At 27.0% G+C, this 19,135-nt stretch overlaps 1 protein-coding gene across 1 annotated transcript in view; it reads left to right on the forward strand.

Annotated features, from left to right (window-relative positions):
- The window catches only part of LOC126847480 (tetraspanin-2A), a 112,215-nt gene that overhangs the window by 85,927 nt on the left and 7,153 nt on the right, over positions 1-19,135 (forward strand). Inside the window, exon 3 of the mRNA XM_050587738.1 lies at positions 4,922-5,098. Within this exon, the coding sequence (XP_050443695.1) occupies positions 4,922-5,098 (177 nt within the window). The remainder of the gene's footprint in view (positions 1-4,921; positions 5,099-19,135) is intronic.

The raw sequence follows: 19,135 nt of genomic DNA on the forward strand, positions 1-19,135 counted from the left end.
TACACTCAGCTCAGCGCTAATGATTTCACTAAATTATGTATTGTATTTTATATAAAAAAAATATTATTTTTTTCGTGACAAAAAATTAAAGGCAAATATAATGTATAATAATTCTAATAATTAACCTAATTGAGTAACAGTTTTTAGTATAGTCTATTAGTACTTAGTTAGTTGAACCATTAGTTTCAAACCATGATTGAATCATTCGAGCAGTGGGAATCAGGGCATTGTTCTGTTGAAAGATAAAATTTGACTTAGATATGTGTTGAAAAATTGATTTTTAAGAAGTTATGAGATTTTTGTATTAGATAGCATAATATTTTATTCGGCCATCTAAAAATAATATATGTTTATAAATTTAAACATTTAGGAAACGTGTTATTTTTTTAACATTAAAATGATATGTTTTTATATTATAAAATTTCAAACGTTATTAAAGTTAAATATGTATTAATATGTAATTTTGTATTTATAGCTTAAATTTTATACTTGGTTTGAATGGAAGTACATTTAAAAATTAATTTAAATATTTATACTTTTTAATAATTATAATTATATTTCTTATATTAAGTAAAATATATTAAGTTTCAAAGTATTTTCATCATAAAGACGCACACCTAATAAGTTGAAATTATAATAAAATTATAATTTCAATTAATTCGTTTTTATAGTTGATAATAGAAACAAAAATAACAGAGTAATCAGATAAAATAAAAGCAATTTTGTATAGAAGAAGATGACCTATGGGCTAATATGGCATGGGCAAAATGGGTAGAATAGTATACACGTTGACCAATATTGTGATAGAGAGGAGCTAAGTTTCAAATGTACTTTTTTGGGATTTTATATCTGGTCACCATATTTATACCCAACAGCGCCCCATACCAAAACACAACCTCCACCCATTTGACGTTTTGATAGTATTGTTTCTTCTTTTCTTAAATCATAATAGTAATAAAAATAACCGTCATGACCATCTAAATTAAATTTGATTTTTCTGTCTTTAGAATTATATCGGAAAAAATGTATTCAATTTTTACTAACATCTCTTAATGCATTCGTTATAATTCAATAGTGTTATTAAGATCTAATTGTATACAAGATAGGATAAACCCTGTAGATAAATTATGTAAAAAAATGAATAGGTTACATAAACTTTATTTTATAAACATATTTTTACAAAACACCCTGCCTTTATCTTTTCTTTTGCCATGCAGTGTATTCCATGCAATTATTGGTCTCTGGACACATACCAGTTACCGGTCATCCGGTCATCAATAATTTTACTGTATAATTTTTTATACCATGTAATCCCTTTTAAAAATATTTTCTTGGTTTTATCGTTGTTATTGCATTTAAAAAAAAATGTTGCTACGTTTGAACAAGCACAGAAAAAAGCTTGTTCAAACAGTAACCTGTTAGTCATACGCAAATGCGTGCAAAAACAAGAAATATATATCCAAAGCAAAAATAACATCTTTAACATCGACCAAGTTATATTATTTTAAGTGTCTAAAATTAACGATAGCCGTTAAGCTTGTCCTTCAATCGAACCTTGTACCTTCTGGATATTCATTATATACCTAATAAATATCGGGAAAAAAACCTAAAACGATAACGAGTTAGGTTTTTATTTTATATCAGCTCAATAAAAAAAAAAAAAAGAGAGACAAATTACATATGCTAACTAGGTGCCAACCATTTAACTCTCTTTTAATAAAAAAAAATATAAATCTTACAGAAACAAATTATCAGGCATTATAGCAAAACAAAAACAAAACTTTTTCCGTGAAACAATTAAAAAGTATTGCAACAACCCCCCCCCCCCCCAAAAAAAAAAAAATATGGAATGACAGTAAGAGAAATAACATTGCAAACTCAGTTGCAACAATCAAGTTATAATTTAAGTATAAATAATACAACTTTACAATCTACATCTAAACCACTATTAATAGCCAATTTATGTAATAAGCGATGGGTATCCATAACAGCAATAATATAAACCGAAATTTAAATATTAATTCTCCTACATGTACAAATGACTCTAATCAGTCATTTTATTTAAGAAAAAAAAACTGAGTCCGAAGTAAGAAGTATCATTTCTAACATTAAAAGGGACTCAGCTCCTGGAAAAGATGGGATATCAATAAATGTCGGTTAACAAATTAAAGAGATTATATCTGATATTTTAGAACATATTTTCAATACAATTATTCAGGAATGTTATATACCAAATTCTTTTAATGTGCCATAGTATCTCCAATCTATAAGAGTGATGATAAATCAGCCATTAATAATTATAGACCAATTTATTAGCTTACTAAAATATATTTTTCGAACATTTTTGAAAGAGCAATTAAAACTAGTAGACTATTAGGTATCTTATTTAGAAGAAAATACAATTCATCCAAAATCTCAGTTTGGATTTAGGGAAAGGCTTGGAACTGAAGATACCCTCGCATAACTATCAATGGACATTTATTAAAAATTAAAACAAAACACTAGGAATATTCAGAAATATTCTTGGATCTTAGTAAAGCTTTTGACTGCATTTCTCACAAAATACTAATAAAAACTTTAAAATATATCGGTATAGTTAATAAACCACGCAGCCTTCTAAAATCATATTTAAATAACAGGAAACAACAAATCCGAATCGGTAACACGTTAAGCGATAAACTATAATTTTCTGTAGAGTACCTCAAGGGACAGTGTTATCACCCATTTTATATTTAATATAGGTACGCAGATGATACGGCGATACTTTAATCTGGAAATAGCCGAGAAGAAGTTTATTATAAAGCTGAAACGGATATGTATTTGATAAATACTTGGTTTTTAAAAGATAATTTACGAATAAATTCCATTCAAAAGCTATTTTATAGAAATGCCCTGTATTTCACATACAAACTTAACTAATTAATTCATTTCAAACCAGTCCATTGCAACACGAGACAAAAAAATAATTTCGAAACTCCCACTATCCACATTGTTACACTGTAACAAAACTGAGTCGGTGTTTTTCTCTAGTTGGCCTCAATTTATTAAATAGAATACCTACCAACACACATTATTTATTGTGAATCTTTTGCTAGATCTATCTGATCAAAATGTGGTTGAATTATAACGTAATTAACATGTAGCATGTACATTAACATGTATATCTCTTTTGGTGTATTTGTGAATCTCGTTTAATTTTTTAATTTGTATCCCTGTGTAAATATTATCCGTTTTTACTATTATTGTTATTATTATTTTTTATTCTCATCCGTATAATATGTCTTAAATAGTACTCCAATTTTACCGATAAAGAGGTTTTCCTCAGTGGTGAATTGGGCCATTTTGTTAATTTAGGTTTATAGTAGATATGTTTTTAAATTGTAATTCTCTGATGGCCAATATATTATTATTATTATAATAAAGAACAATTTTTTTATTATAATTCATAACCATAAGTTGCTCAAGTTTTTTCTGGTTTTTATTTTATACATTGGATTTTCGTTGGTAAATTTTTTTTTATTGTGTTCTATTTACACCTTAACTTCGTATCGATGTAAAATATAAATTTGAGCAGTACAAATACTTAACAACATGGTCTATGTACTCAGATTTTTCATACTCTTTACAAAAGGCCTCGAAGTACTGTGTGTAAATTACACACAACTATATTTTTGTCATTGTTTTTACCGTTTTATTTTTCTCGGTTTCGTATCGAAGTGAATAACAAAATATGAGTAAACACCCCACACAAAAACAGCAATCTAAATCAACACACAAGCGCAAAAACAATTTTACAAATTTTGAATTCAGCACACAGTAACGGTCTGAAAAATACTTTTGAAAACAACATATTTTTCAATTTAAAATATATGGGATTAATTTTCACACCCTCAACTGTTCTTATAAAAATCGTACTTAAGCCAATACTGATATTTTACAAGATCACAATTTCCATAAAAGACAAGTTTGGTTAGGTATATTATTATATATACCTAAGGCTGTTGCGTATGGTCAACGAGAAGTGTACAGATCTAATACGAATAATAAATACAGCAAAACATATTTGAAATTATATATGTGCTGCGTAGAATATATATCTTATTTTATTTTTACTGTTGGTTTAAAACCAAAATAAAAAAGAGAGCATATAATTCAAAAGCTTTCGTATCCATTATAATAATGTGTGCAAAACCCATTTCGAGAAATTCTCTGTGCAGTACTTAAATGTTATATAATATGTTGATTCTGAGCGTTACATAACCGGAAATCTTGTTTCATTTCCCATTTTTTTTGTAATTTTTTTACAACGGCACCGATGCGTTGCGAATTTTACATTAAAATACAAGTAAAAAACTTAACAATCGTAAATCTCCTTGGCGGCGGCGGTAGCACACATAAAAGACAGTGCGCTATTATATTGTGTGCTGGGAAGCAAGAACCGGTAGAAAGGGATAAAGTTGTTTGATAAAATTTTAACTTTCCCCCGCAATCTGCAAACAATATTTAAAACACTGGGACCGCGTTTAAGTCGGCTGTTGTGGCAAGTATATATAAATGAAGAAGTGCCCCCCTCACCTCCCCCAGCCCAGTCTTTTGCCCAACACTGGTCGACGGCACATTTTAATAAATATGTTTTAACGAACAAAAGGCGGCGCTCGCTTGACAGTTCATTTTGAAACTCCAAAATATACTGGCCGCTCATTGTTTCATAAGAAAATTCCGGTTTTAACGAAATTCATACTATCCACTATCGGGGTTGTATATTTTCCTTAAGTTATAGTTTCCCAAAGAATACTGCGACCGACTGTGAACATATTTTATAAAGCTCTCTGCAAAGTCACCACGCTTTTCGGAAATATAATAATGATGCGACTCGTATGCACTGTGTATACTTATATATTTTCTGTTCCTTTTCTTTCAGAACGCCGGTGTGCATGTCTTTTCGTTTTTCGTCTTGATGTTGGGGTCGGGCTATCTACTCGAAAACACCACTGTCGGATCGTCCGTCGTTCCGGTCATCAGAGACAGCATGAAGAACCTGATAATGCAATCGCACATCGAGTCTGTGGGGTACACGTTGAACATGATCCAGGAATCGGTGAGTTTACACCAGAGTCACACAAACAATGTGGTTTGAATTTGAGTATCTGCTGCTTAAGCCGGTTCTACTTTTAATTTGTACAAATCCGTGCAGTACTATTACACACACCCACACACAATATCTGTAAGGTCAATTTTTTACAAAGATGGTACACGAAAAGAAAATATAGACAACAACTAACATGGTAATAATTTATAACCGAGACAATAATATGTCTGCGGAAACTCTACGATTCTAACAATAGAACGGTAGAAGAAAACTAGCCAAGTATAAAGGAGAATGTATAGTGTAAAAACGTTTGGAATAAAAGTCATTATAAATCACAAATTGCATAAAAATCAAAATGAAAATATAGTGAGGCATACACGGCTATAAAACCCAAAATACTGGAATCTTTTATACTTATCGAATAAAAGAATATTACAAAAAATAAATAGTTTCACATAAAACCATATGCAATTGTATCGACTACAGTTGAACATTTCTAAGAAGTGTTCTGTACAAAATGTCTGCTCAAAACGCTCACAGAGTTATTTTTATCGTGTACATGTTTCATGTAGTTAACTGTTCTTGTTTTTGGTCATATTATATATTATGGTTATGTATTGTAGTTGTTGTAACATAGATGTCGTATAAAAACGAACAGCAGACTGGAAAAAGCGCTGTTCAGAAATAACAAATAACTAATCAATATACCGATCACTATATTTCTCATGATTTTTCTGGAAAAAAGGTGGACTGAAGGAATAGACATAGGTTTTGGAGAATTTTTTTTAAAAAATATGCATTATATATGTTTCAACTTTGTATTTATTTATTTATGGTAAGTGCACAACTTTAAAGCTCTGTAGTGAATGAACAGCTATATCAGATAATGAATATGATACAGAAGATATGCATAGACAATTGACCATAATAATTGTACTGTGCTAGTATGATAAATAAGTTATAATTAACTAAAAATAATCGTATATGCTGATAATAATATATTCTTATAATCTGATAATTTTTAACAACGGCCCAATATAAAACGCATTGAATTATTAATTCTTTCCAAGTAGTCTAATACTTTCGTATTAGTTATTTTGCAAATTCCTCTCACAATGACACCAAGTAGAACTGGAGTTATAGTGTCTGAAAAAATAAAAAATATTTATAATTATGTAACGACTAACGAAGGTTAAAAAGTTGGCTTGGTAACTACTTCAGTCCAAAAACAATCATTAAATAATGATCTTTTCTAAATAAAAATTAATTTTGTATTGCAGAGTTTCTATACAACATAAAGATAAATACTATATTATCCAAATTTTGACAAAAGCTAATTTTATGATATTTAGTTTTTTTTCAACTACTTTTATTAGCTTTTCTGAATCGTAGTAGTATAAGCAAATATATTTTTTTAAACATTTTTTTAATTATTTTAGGGAAAAAGTAAAATATATTATGATTTATTTATGTGTACATGGGAGTGAGAAAACCACTTAAACCCACTATCTCACAGGTTTAATATTATTTTATGAAAAACGTAGTGTCGTTGTCTTGTTACTTTGGTCTGCTTTTGGAACTCTATGATCGCTGAAAATCTGCTTGATGTTTTCTTTATTACACTCTCCCAAAGCATAATACACATGACCCAAAGTAAGAAATTTTCCAGAATCAACACAGAAATGATCAAATGTTAGCTGGTATGTTAGTTGTATAGCCTGAAAAGTGTTGAAGTGTGTCTTTAAAAACCACATAGGTTATTATTAATATCTCAAAAACGATCTCAATTGTAACGTAATAGCCGTCAACAATTAGGTTAAGGTAAAACAATTTGAAACTGTTGGTCTTAAATTGTTTGAGATAATTTTATATTCCTGTTCATCTTACGCGAATCGCCCTGTATTGATTATATAAAAATTATACATAAACCTCAAAAAGTCTTTCTTATAATGTTATGCTAAAATATGATTTAATATTTTTTATTAAAAATAAAATACATCTGGATTTTAAGTTCCGAAACAAGGATTCAAAAAATTATCTAGGTTTTACAAACTAATTTACAACAAAAAAAACTCAGATTTCTAATTCTACACCAACTCATTCATAACCGGATAGTCAATCTATCAATAAATAATTATTAATATAGTGTAGAAATAGTTCTCAAATAATTACCAGCTTACCTTCAAATATGAAAACATTAAAGTACAAAATGATTAGAAAACATACTACCTGGTTTTAGATTTAAAAAAAGAGAATAAATGTAGAAATGTAAAATAAAATTATTGTTTATATAATTTAAAAAAAAACTAGTGTTTCTATTATGTACTTACCTCATTTTCTTTTATGATCCTTTCCTCTTTTTCTTCTATGGTCTCGTCCGCAACACATTGATTTACTAAGTAAGATATTAGAAAAGAAAAAAAAAGTAATTTGTATTTTACATCCATTATTTCTTATTTAATATTTTTAAATGCTTATTTAAGTTGGAACTAATTAGAACTAAAATGTTTTTTTATCGCTCTACAGTGACTGGATTTATAGTGAATTTCCCAAGACTAAAGTGGTAATAAAAAATATATTTAACCGTAAATATGTTTCAACAGCATTATTTGACGTTTTTTTTTTTTTACAGAATAATTATTTCGGTTTGTAAACGTAATAACATAAATCATTAACGAAATAAGAACCTACTATGAAATATTGCTGTTTTTTATTACTAATAATCTTGTAAGCAGAATACATATTAATACAACGATGTGCTTTATTTATTGTCTTGAGCATTTTTTTACATGGTCGATTAAATCGCGTGAATCTTGAAAAAAAATTATTATTTATATAATTTTAAAAAGAGTAAGGTATATCTATGTATATTATATACTTCGTTAATGATTCTTTCCTATTTTTCTTCTATGATCTCTAAATTTATAGTAAAATTTTCCAAGACTTACCTGCTAATAAAACATATTCAATAGGAAATATGGTGTTACAGCTTTATATGATGTTTTTCTACAGAATAATATTTTTTTGTTTTGTAAACATATAATAATATAAAACTCTGAACATACAATCAAATTTTTGCCGTTTTTTATGGCTAATAATCTTTTAAAAAAAAGTTTTCATAACGATGTGATTTTATTTGCTGTAAACATTTGATTTATTGCAAAGTCGATTTGATCAAGATAAATATTAAGATCTGACTAAAGATCCAGTAACGAAATCAATATTTATTTATTATTATATTATCTAATTTAAAAATAATGACTACAATACTTTCTGGAATTATATATTCCATATTAAAAATGCTATGGTGATTTTATTGTATTATATATTAATCAGTACATAATATAAAAGATGTTCTAGGAAAATAACCATTAAAATATCCCATAGGAAAATGGAGATTTTTTAACTTAAAAACCACAAAAGTATCTATTTATTAGATATCGACCAGTCAATCTTTTTAGATTTCTTGTTCTCTTAAGAACGGCTATCCATCCAGCTTTTATTAAATCTTTTCAATGCATTTCTGTTAATTACGATTATTAATATAATTATAGTTAATATTTTTAGTAATAATTGGGCCCAACACACGTAGCCACCGTATCCACAATAACAATTGCTTTTTAGCTTTTTATTTTTTTTTTTTAAAACACACGCAGCTTGATAATGTAAGTTTTATTACAATGTTAAATCTAGACAAAATAGACCACCTTCACAAACATATGTATATATGTAACATATGTAACAATTGGTAAATAACATCGTTAAAATGTATAAAAGCAATTATATTTGGGAGTTGTGAATTTTTGGTTTTACTTTTTAAATATCCTAATAAGTTTCGATTATAATGGGGGCCGCTAAATTTATGTTTAGTCAAGAAGATATTTCGATCCTTATTAAGAATGTTATTACTGTGTACGATTATGTATAAAAAAATTCAACACTTAAAATTAAATTTAACGGTAGAATGATTTACATTATTTATGTGAAATTAGTCTCAAAATCATTTATTACAAAATAATAAAACATAAAAAATGTAATATTATACTTAGTGGCGCCAAAGTCCATACTTCCAAAAACTGAGGAGTACACTGAGGATTTGGAGAAATATTTAAAACAATTATAAAATATATGTATATTTATATATGTGATTAACTTTTTATTTATTTATTTATAATATACAATTTTAAAACTCTGTAGTGAATGAACTTTATCAGATAATGAATATGATATAGATATGCACGGATAATTGACCAGAATAGTACTGTACTAGTATGAAAAAAAATTATTAACAACGGCCCAATATAAAACGCATCGAATTATTTACTCTTTCCAAAAAGTCTAATACTTTAGTGTTATTGTTTTCGCAAACAGTCCTCACAATGTCACCAAGCAGTTCTACATCTATCATGGCTGAAACAAAACAAATGTGTGATTTTTATAAATTCTTAGAATATAAACAGCAGTTGCACAAGAAAAACTAAAAAAGACATAAATTAACACAAAAATACTAGGTACCCGCTTACTTTGACTCTGTCGCTCGTTTTTTTTTTCTTAATTTAGTCTATTTCACAAATCAAATGATAATGATCTACAAATCTTTTATTTTTAAATAACTTGACAACATTTTGCCAAGCCAAAATGTACAACATTTGTAATAACTACAAAAAATGTGATTAAAATGTAATTTATTGTTATTATCTTCTAATTCGTTTAGTTTCAGAAACAATATCTTATACTATTACAAAAGGCATAACTTAACTCAACATTTTTTGAGGCTGGCCTTTTTTTAACAAATTAATATTTTTATACACCCCAATATTGTAGTTGTACGTCTTGTATAAGGTTAAGGAAAAATTAAAATGTATGATTTCCTTTTTTGTAGATGGGAGTGAGAAAACCTCCCAAAAACTGAAAACTATTATTATAATAATATGACAAATGTTGTGTCTTTAATTGTTACCTTGAAATATTCTTGGAACTTTAGTTTTGTGGAAATACTGTACAATGTTTTCTTTATTACAATCTCCCAAAACATAATACACATGATTCAAAGTAAGATTTTGTCCATCTTCAACTCTGAAATGAGTTGCAGTTAACTCGTATGTTTTTCGTATAGCCTGAAAAGTTTTTAAACGGGTCTTTAAAAAAATCCTAAGTTAAATTAATTAATGTCTAAAAAATTATGTCAATTTAAACATTAAAGCTGTCAACAAGGTTTAGCTAAAATAATTTGAAATTGTTGGTCTTGAATAGTTTGAGGTAATGTTATATTACTGTTCTTCTTACATGAATCACGCTGTGTTTTTTTTTTTATGTTTTAATCATAACCGGAAAGTCACTCAGTCAATAAATTATTGTTATATTGTAGAAATAGTTGTCAAATAATCACCCGCCAGCAGTAAGTAACTTTAAACATTTTACTACCATAAAGATATTAAAATACAGACATATTGGTACAAAATGATTGGAAAACATACTACACGGTTTTAGATTTAAAAAAAAGAATAATGAAAATTATTAATTATTATTTTTTATAATTAAAAAAAAAGTAGTGTTTCTACTATATACTTACCTCATTTTCTTTTACGATTCTTTCAAGTTTTTCTTCCGTGGTCTCGTCCGTAACACATTGAATTACTAAGTAAGACACTAGAAAACAAGGTAATATGTATTTTACATTCATTATTTCTTCTTTAATATTTTCAAATATGCTTATTCAAGTTGGAATTAATTAGGAGTTTAATATTTCTAATGCTGTATAGCGGGTGGATTTATAGTAAATTATCCAAGACTTATCTGCTAATAAAACATAATTAATCGTAAATATGGTGTTGCAGCTTTATTTAATGTTTGTTTTTTTACAGAATCATTTTTTTTTTTTTGTAAACATATAATAGTATTATAAATCATTAATGACAAGAAAACATACAAATAAATATGGTTGTTTTTATAACAAATAATCATTTAATAGAATAAATGTGGTAAGAACAAACTGTTGGTCTCAAATGATTTGAGATAATTTTATAGCCCTGTTCGTTTTACATGAATCGCCCTGTATTATTTATACAGAGTGTTCCGGTACCGAAGTGAGGGCACCTTGAACTTATAGTTTGATGAGAATTAAATGTATTATTTTCTTACAACTATGCTTATTTGTGTTACGTATAATTTACCTTTATACATAGTATTAAAAAATGCCGTTTAGAAGTATTTAACAATTAATTTTAATAATTGCATATAGAGCATACGTGTTCGTTTATTACTTGTAAGTACGGCAGGTTTTTTTTTCTTTATTAGTTTTATTTTAACTTAAGTCGTTACACGTTTTTAAAAACGTTATATTTTGTGGGACACTTGTGTGCACAAAAACTATGATACACCTTGATTTTTTAAATTCTATAATTATTTACATTTATAATTTCTTATAGACCTGCGACCGTCCCTTATTAATTATTATTGCCTATTATTCTTATTAATCTCGTGGATGCCAAGTGAGAACTGTCTTGAGAGAAAGTCGCCAATATTCTCCTCGTGGGCGACCGACCTAGAACTTAAGACATACTGCCGGTCAATAAAGACATACGGAATAATAATAATAATAAGCTACTACTTTTATTCATTTACAACTGACTGGAACACACTATACTATTTTATTAGATTAACAATATTAATCAATGTTGAACAATGTTGAATTCAATATATTGTATTGAAAACCAATTCGTGCAGTACTGTAACACACCCACACACAAGCTGTGAGGTCAAATTTTCTCAAAGATGGTACAGAAAAGAAAATATATAATAACTAACAGAGGCAATAATATGTCTGTGGAAATTCTACGTTTCTAACAATAAAATGATTGAGGACAACTAGCCCAGTACGAGGAAGTATAAAGAAAAACGTTTGAAATATAAGTCATTATAAATCACAAATTGTATACAAATCATGAAACTAGCGCAAAACATATACGACTATAAAACCAACAAATACTGGAATCTTTTATACTTATCGAATAAAAGAATATTACAAAGAATAAATAGTTTCACATAAAACCATATGCAATTATATCGACTACAGTTGAACATTTCTAAGAAGTATTCTGTACAAAATGTCTGCTCAAAACGCTCACAGAGTTATTTTTATCGTGTACATGTTTCATGTAGTTAACTGTTCTTTTTTTTGGTCATATTATATATTATGGTTATGTATTGTAGTTGTTGTAGCATAGATGTCGTATAAAAATGTACAGCAGACTGGAAAAAGCGCTGTTTAGAAATAACAAATATCTAATAACAAATAACTAATCAATAAAAATCACTTTGTTTCTCATGGTTTTTCTGGAAAAAAAAGTGGACTGAAGGAGTAGACTTAGGTTTTGGAGAATTTTTTTTTTTAAATATGTTTTATATATGTATCAGCTTTGTATTTATGACAAGAAGTATCGCAGTGTGTAGTTTTTTAAAATTATTTTTCGATTCAGTATAAAATATCAGCTTAAAACGTTTATAGAGTTGTTTTTATCGTGTACATCATGTTTCGTGTCGTTAACGGTTCTTGTTTTGGTTGTATATTATATTTATGGTTATTTATTGTGGTTGCTGTATAACCTAGATGTCGTGTATAAAAATGAACAGGAGACTGGAAAAAGCAATATAAAAACACCTATGCACGGCGTTCGGTATTGGGTAAAAAAAAAACACAAGTAGTGATAAGTCGCTTTGAAATGCTTTTGCAAATATCTACCGGCACATACTGAAGATATCCCTTTTGCTCTGTGGATTACCGTTAGTTTTCAATTTAATATCGTTTTTGCGGTGTAGCTATATGTACACGATTATTCTCATTTTGACGGCAAATAAAAATCCTTCGAGCGAAAATCCTGTTTCTGTCAAATCAATACATATATATATATATATATTGTATGAAAACAAATTGATACATCTAAGACTTAGATGACGTATCAATTACATACTATCAAAGTGAAAATAATAGTTACTTTACTCACACCACCTCTGAGAACATACGGGTCTACGCTTTGTCGTCTTTAGACATCAGTAAAAGAAAAAACTGAGTTTCAAAGAGAAAAAAAAAATACAGTAGTTGAAATTTAGGCAACTGACTGAACATCTAAAGACTTAAAGGTCTGTGTGAGAGATTAAGAAATTGGAAAAGTTCAAACAAGATGGATTTTCATTAGCAGTACAATCGCTGTCAATAAAAAATCACAATATGAAAGCAAAGTGTGGTCTTTAAAATCAATTGAAGTTTTAGTGCGATTTTTTAGAAGAAGAAGTAGATTTAGAATTTTGAGAATTTTTAGACAAATATAAAAACGGTTCTTGTTTTGGTCATATTATATAATATAGTTATGTATTATAGTTGTAACATAGATGCCGTATAAAACAGAACAGTAGACTGGAAAAGCGCTGTTCAGAAATAACAAATAACTAATCAATAAAAATCATTAAATTTCTCATGATTTATCTAGTGAAAGGTAGACTGAAGGAGTAGACTTAGGTTTTGGAGAATTTTTTTAAACAAATTATACAAAAAATATGTATTACATAAATTTCAACTTTTTTTATTTATGATATACAACTTGAAAACTCTGTAGTAAATTAACTATATCAAATAATGAATATGATATACATATGCCATGGGCAATTGACCGGAGTAGTTTAAATTATACTAAAATTAAAAAAACCGATATTCAGGTAATATGTGCTTATATTCTGATAATTCTTAATAAATTCCCATTATAAAACGCATTGAATTGTTAACTCTTAACAAAAAGTCTAATACATTCGTGTTGTTTTTTTTGCAAATCATTCTCACAATATTACTAAGTTGATGTAAATTTATCATGACTGAAACAAAAATAAATGTATGATATTTATAAATTCTCAAAGTATAAGGAGCAGTTACATAGTTGCAGATACAATTCGTCCTCTGTCATAAAAGGATTTTTTTTACTTTCCACTTCATTTATTTTAGGTAGATAATGATAATTTATACAGATTCAAAATTGTAATTAATGTTTTAATTTATGATCAAAGAAAAAAGCGTCGGCCCTATTCAACAAAGTCCAAATTCATTGAGTTAAGTATTATGAAATGTTTGTGTCACACATTAAAATTGAACCAAAATTAAATCCCAAAAATCTTACAGTATAAAACATTATCTGAAATTTACAACATTATCTGATAAATTTATTAGAGACTTAGTTGAATGGGGCCCACGCTTTTCTTTTTAGTCGAAAATTAAAGATGTTTAACATTAATTAAAATTTTGAATTTGTATAAGTTATTATCTACTTAAAATAAATGAAGTGGCAAGTAAAAAAATTCCTGTTATGGCAGAGAACGAGTGGGGAAAATAAATTCATGTAAAGAAAAGCTTGTTAAAATGATTAAATGACATATGCAGGGTTTTTAATGGTTACCGTGGTATACTATTGGAACTTTGTCTCCGTAGAAATACTGTAAGATGGTTTTTTTGTTGCATTCTCCCAAAGCATAAAACACATGAGCCAAATCAAGATCTTGTCCATAGTCAACGCCGAAATGAGCTAAAGTTAGCTTGTATGTTTGTAGTATAGCCTGAAAAGTTTTAAAGCGTGTCTTAAAAACATCAAAGGTTAATATTATTAGAATCTTAAAAACTATGTCAATTTAAACGTTATAACTGTCAACAAGGTAAAATAAAAACTGAATTCAAACTGTTGGTCTTGCAATCATTTGAAATTATATTATATGTTTGTTTCTCAAATTCGAAATCCATTTCAACCCTATTATTCAACCCGGAAAGTCACGCTTTCAATAAATTATTCATATAGTGTAGAAAAAGTTTCCAAACAATTACCAACTTAAATAATTACTACTTAAATAATAATAATTTTGAAAATTGTCTACCATAAAGTTATTAAGATATTAAATTATTAGAATAAGTTTCAAACTTAATCATTTGAGTAAAATGATAAGAAAACATAGGTACTACATGTTATTAAATTTTAAAAAAAGTAAGGTAAATGTTATATACTTGCCTCATTTTCTTTTATGATTCTTTCCTCTTTTTCTTCTATGGTCTCCCCCGCGTCACATTGAATTTCTATACAATACATTAAAAAACAAAAAAAAGTTATTATGTATTTTACATCCATTATTTCTTCTTTAATATTTTTAAATGCTTATTTAAGTTGGAACTAATTAGAACTAAAATGTTTTTTTATCGCTCTACAGTGACTGGATTTATAGTGAATTTCCCAATACTAAAGTGGTAATAAAAAATATATGTATGCGTAAAGTATGTTTTTATAGCATTATTTGACGTTTTTTTTTTAAAGAATAATTGTTTTGTTTTTAAACACAATAGGTAGTATAAATCATTAATGAAATTAGAACACACGATGAATCATTGTTGTTTTTTATGACTAATAATCTTGTAAGCAGATTAAATGTTATTACAACGATGTGTTTTATTTATTGTCTATAAAAACATGAGCATTTTTTTACATGGTCGATTAAATCGCGGAATCTCTTATCCCAAAATCAGTATTTAATTATTATATTATCGAATTAAATAAAAAAAAATTATAATGCATTACTTTCTGGACTTTTTTATTCCATATTCAAACTATCATGATGGTTTTATTGTACTATAGTGAACGGTAAGAAATATTCTACGAAAATAAACTGTTAAAGTATCTCTTAAAAAACTACAAGATTATGGATTTATTGATTATCGACCAATCTCTTTAGATTTACAGTTCTCTTAAGAACGGTTATATATTATTGTCAAGCGTACTGGAATAATAATAATAAGTGATAACAACTTTGTTATCATATCTAAGTGGAACGCTTGAAATTAAGTCAAATACTAGAATTATTTCCATTATTTTTGTGGAATTAGTCTCAAAATTTTACTATTCTATTATCATGAAGTATACTAAATTAGGACATTAATTGTATTAATATTATTATTACATAACAATTTTTCTCAAACAATACTCAATATCTATTTTACACGATTAATAATCTTCTACTATACATATATCCATACAATACATATCTATACTATATCACAACTTATAGTTTAAGATAATTTAATAAAATATTTTCTTACAATTATGCTAATTTGTGTTTCAAATAAAAATTCTCTCTGTGAAGTATACAATAAAGATCAATACAAATCAATAAAAATGACTATAGTATGACAGCAGTATTGTGTAACTAGACTTAAGGAGTAATATTGTATGTAGAAAAATTAATAGGTACAGTGGTTAAAAAATTGTCGAGTGTCTATACAGAAAAATTAATACAAATTAACGATTTCTTAACCTTGTTTTCACTTACTTTCAAATCAGCCAAGTTCACCGATCGGTTCACGGACTGTAGTCTCCAAAGTTTAATTCTTATGCAAAAACTAATAACTTCAACCGTAGCTTATACTATCTGAATGTTTTTAAGTGTAATGAGAAATAAATGAAAATTTGACTTTACATTACACCTACTAAGTAATTTGAAATTAATGGTTGCTAATAAAATATATACTTGAACTTAGTTAACACTAATCAATTGAATACATGAATTTATTTAATTACAGTTACCAAGACATGGTCGGCATGTAGAATTTTTTTAATTTTGGAAAACTATTTTTAAAAAAAATGTATAACAAATATGTTTTATGTATGTTTCAACTTTTTATTCATTTATTTATTTATCACATACAACTTTAAAGCTTTATAATGAATGAACTATATCAGATAATGACTGTGGTATAGTTATGCATGTACAATTGATACATTCATTATACTAAACAGAAAAGAAGCTTGTATTCTGATATCATTTTTAATAATTGCCCGATATATAACTCATTGAGTTATTAACTCTTCCCAAAAAGTCTAAGACTTTCATGTTATTTTTTTTGCAAATTTTTCTCACAATTTCACCAAGTATTTGTTCATTTATCATGTCTAAAACAAAAACAAATTTATCATATTTAAAAATTATTAGAATATCAAGAGCAGTTGCACAGTTGTCCAGAAAATTAAAAAAACAGACAAATTAACACAAAAATAACGCCCTCTTTACTTTGGGCTCTGTCACTCACTTTTTTTTTCTTAGTTAATTTAAATTTCACAAGTCAAATGATATTCTACAAAGCTTATTTTTTTTTAAATAACTAGACAATATTTTTTCAAGCCAAAATATACAACATTTGTTATAACTACAACAAATGTTATTAACCTCGGTATATTTTCGAAATTTTATTCTCGGAGAAATACTCTAAGATGGTTTTCTTGTTACATTCTCCCAAAGCATAAAACACATGTGCCAAAGAAAGACTTTGTCCATAATCACCGCTGAAATGAGTTAAAGTGAGCTCGTATAATTTTCGTACAGCCTGAAAAATTTTGAAACGTGTCTTTAAATACATCTTGGGTAGTAGTTAATATTTTAATAACCATTTTAATCTAACCAGTAACCTATATTGTTTATATAAAAAATATACATAAACAGCAGAAAGTCGTTCTTACAATTTTTTACATGAAAATGTATGTAATAATACAATTTTTTTTGTTAAAAATAAAATAATTCTGAATTTAAAATTTCAAAATGATATTCATAGGTCTTATCATTCGTTATCTAGGTCTTAGAAACTGATTAAAAATTCTAAATCCATTTCAACCCTATCATTCAACCCGGAAAGTCACTCTTTTAATAAATTATTCATATAGTGTAGAAATAGCTCTCAAATAATTACCAGCTTGAATAATTTTTAAAATTTTACTACAATGAAGATGTTATTAAGATACAAAATTATTGGAATAAATTTCAAACATGAACATTTGAGTAAAAAATGATTAGAAAACATTAGTTTTAGAACTAAAAAATAAAAAATAATTATTATTTATATAATTTAAAAAAAAGTAAGGTAAATATTATATACTTACCATATTTTCTTTTATGATTCTTTCCTCTTTTTCTTCTATATTCTCGTCCGCATCACATTGAATTTTTATGCAATACATTAAAAAACAAAAAAAAGTTATTATGTATTTTACATCCATTATTTCTTATTTTGATAAATTGTTTTAATGCTTATTTATATTGACTATAACTAAAACAATGTTTTCAATGCTGTACCAGCGGCTGGATTTATAGTGAATTTTCCTAGACTGTCCTACAAATAAAAAACATATTTATTTTATTTTGTACAGCTTTATTTGACCTATTGTTTTGTTTACAGAATAAATTTGTCGTTTTGTAAACATATTAATAATATAACCTATGTAAATTTGTGACGTAAGCTAATAACCTTTGTAGTTGATGCTGAACCAATAAAAAACCAATAATAATAATAATATAAATCATAAAAAAAATCGGGACATACAAATAAATTAGACTGTTTTTTATGCCTAATAATCTTTTAATGGAATAAATGTTTTTTCAACGATTGTCTGTAAACACTTGAGTATTTTTTTCAAAATTCGATTTAATAGAGTAGAATCTCTTTTTCTTTTTTTTTCTTTTTTGGACGTTAAAAACTACAAAAGTATGTATTTGTTAGATATTGACTAGTCTATCTTTTTAGATGTCCAGTTCTCTGAAGAACGACTATCCGGCTTTTGTATCATCTTTTCAATGCATTTTTCTTATTTAAAATTATTAATATTATAATTATAATTTAATTTTTTAGTATTAATTGATCCCAAGACACGTGGCCGTCGTGTTTTTTTTTTAAAGACACGCAGATTGAAAATGTTAGTTTTATTGCAGTTTTATGTCTAGACAGCACAGACCGCCTTCACAAATATATACATATATGTATACAAATAATTATTTTACTTGAAGTTGTGTTTTTTTCTTATTAAATTATTAATTTTGGAAACAATTTATCTTTGGCCAAGAAGAAGTTTCAACCATCATCGATAAAAAGTTTACCCCTATCGGGTTAATAAAAATAATTTTGTACATTTTGACATGAATTTAAAATTCTATACAATATTTCCATAATGCGTTAAACTTATTCGCATTATTTTGGGGGAA

This window comes from Adelges cooleyi, unplaced genomic scaffold, assembly GCF_023614345.1.
Source record: "Adelges cooleyi isolate 19-005CV unplaced genomic scaffold, UGA_ACOO_1.1 ACOO_flye_CR_arks_rails_tigmint_CR_PRNA_108, whole genome shotgun sequence".
Classification (NCBI taxonomy): domain Eukaryota; kingdom Metazoa; phylum Arthropoda; class Insecta; order Hemiptera; family Adelgidae; genus Adelges; species Adelges cooleyi.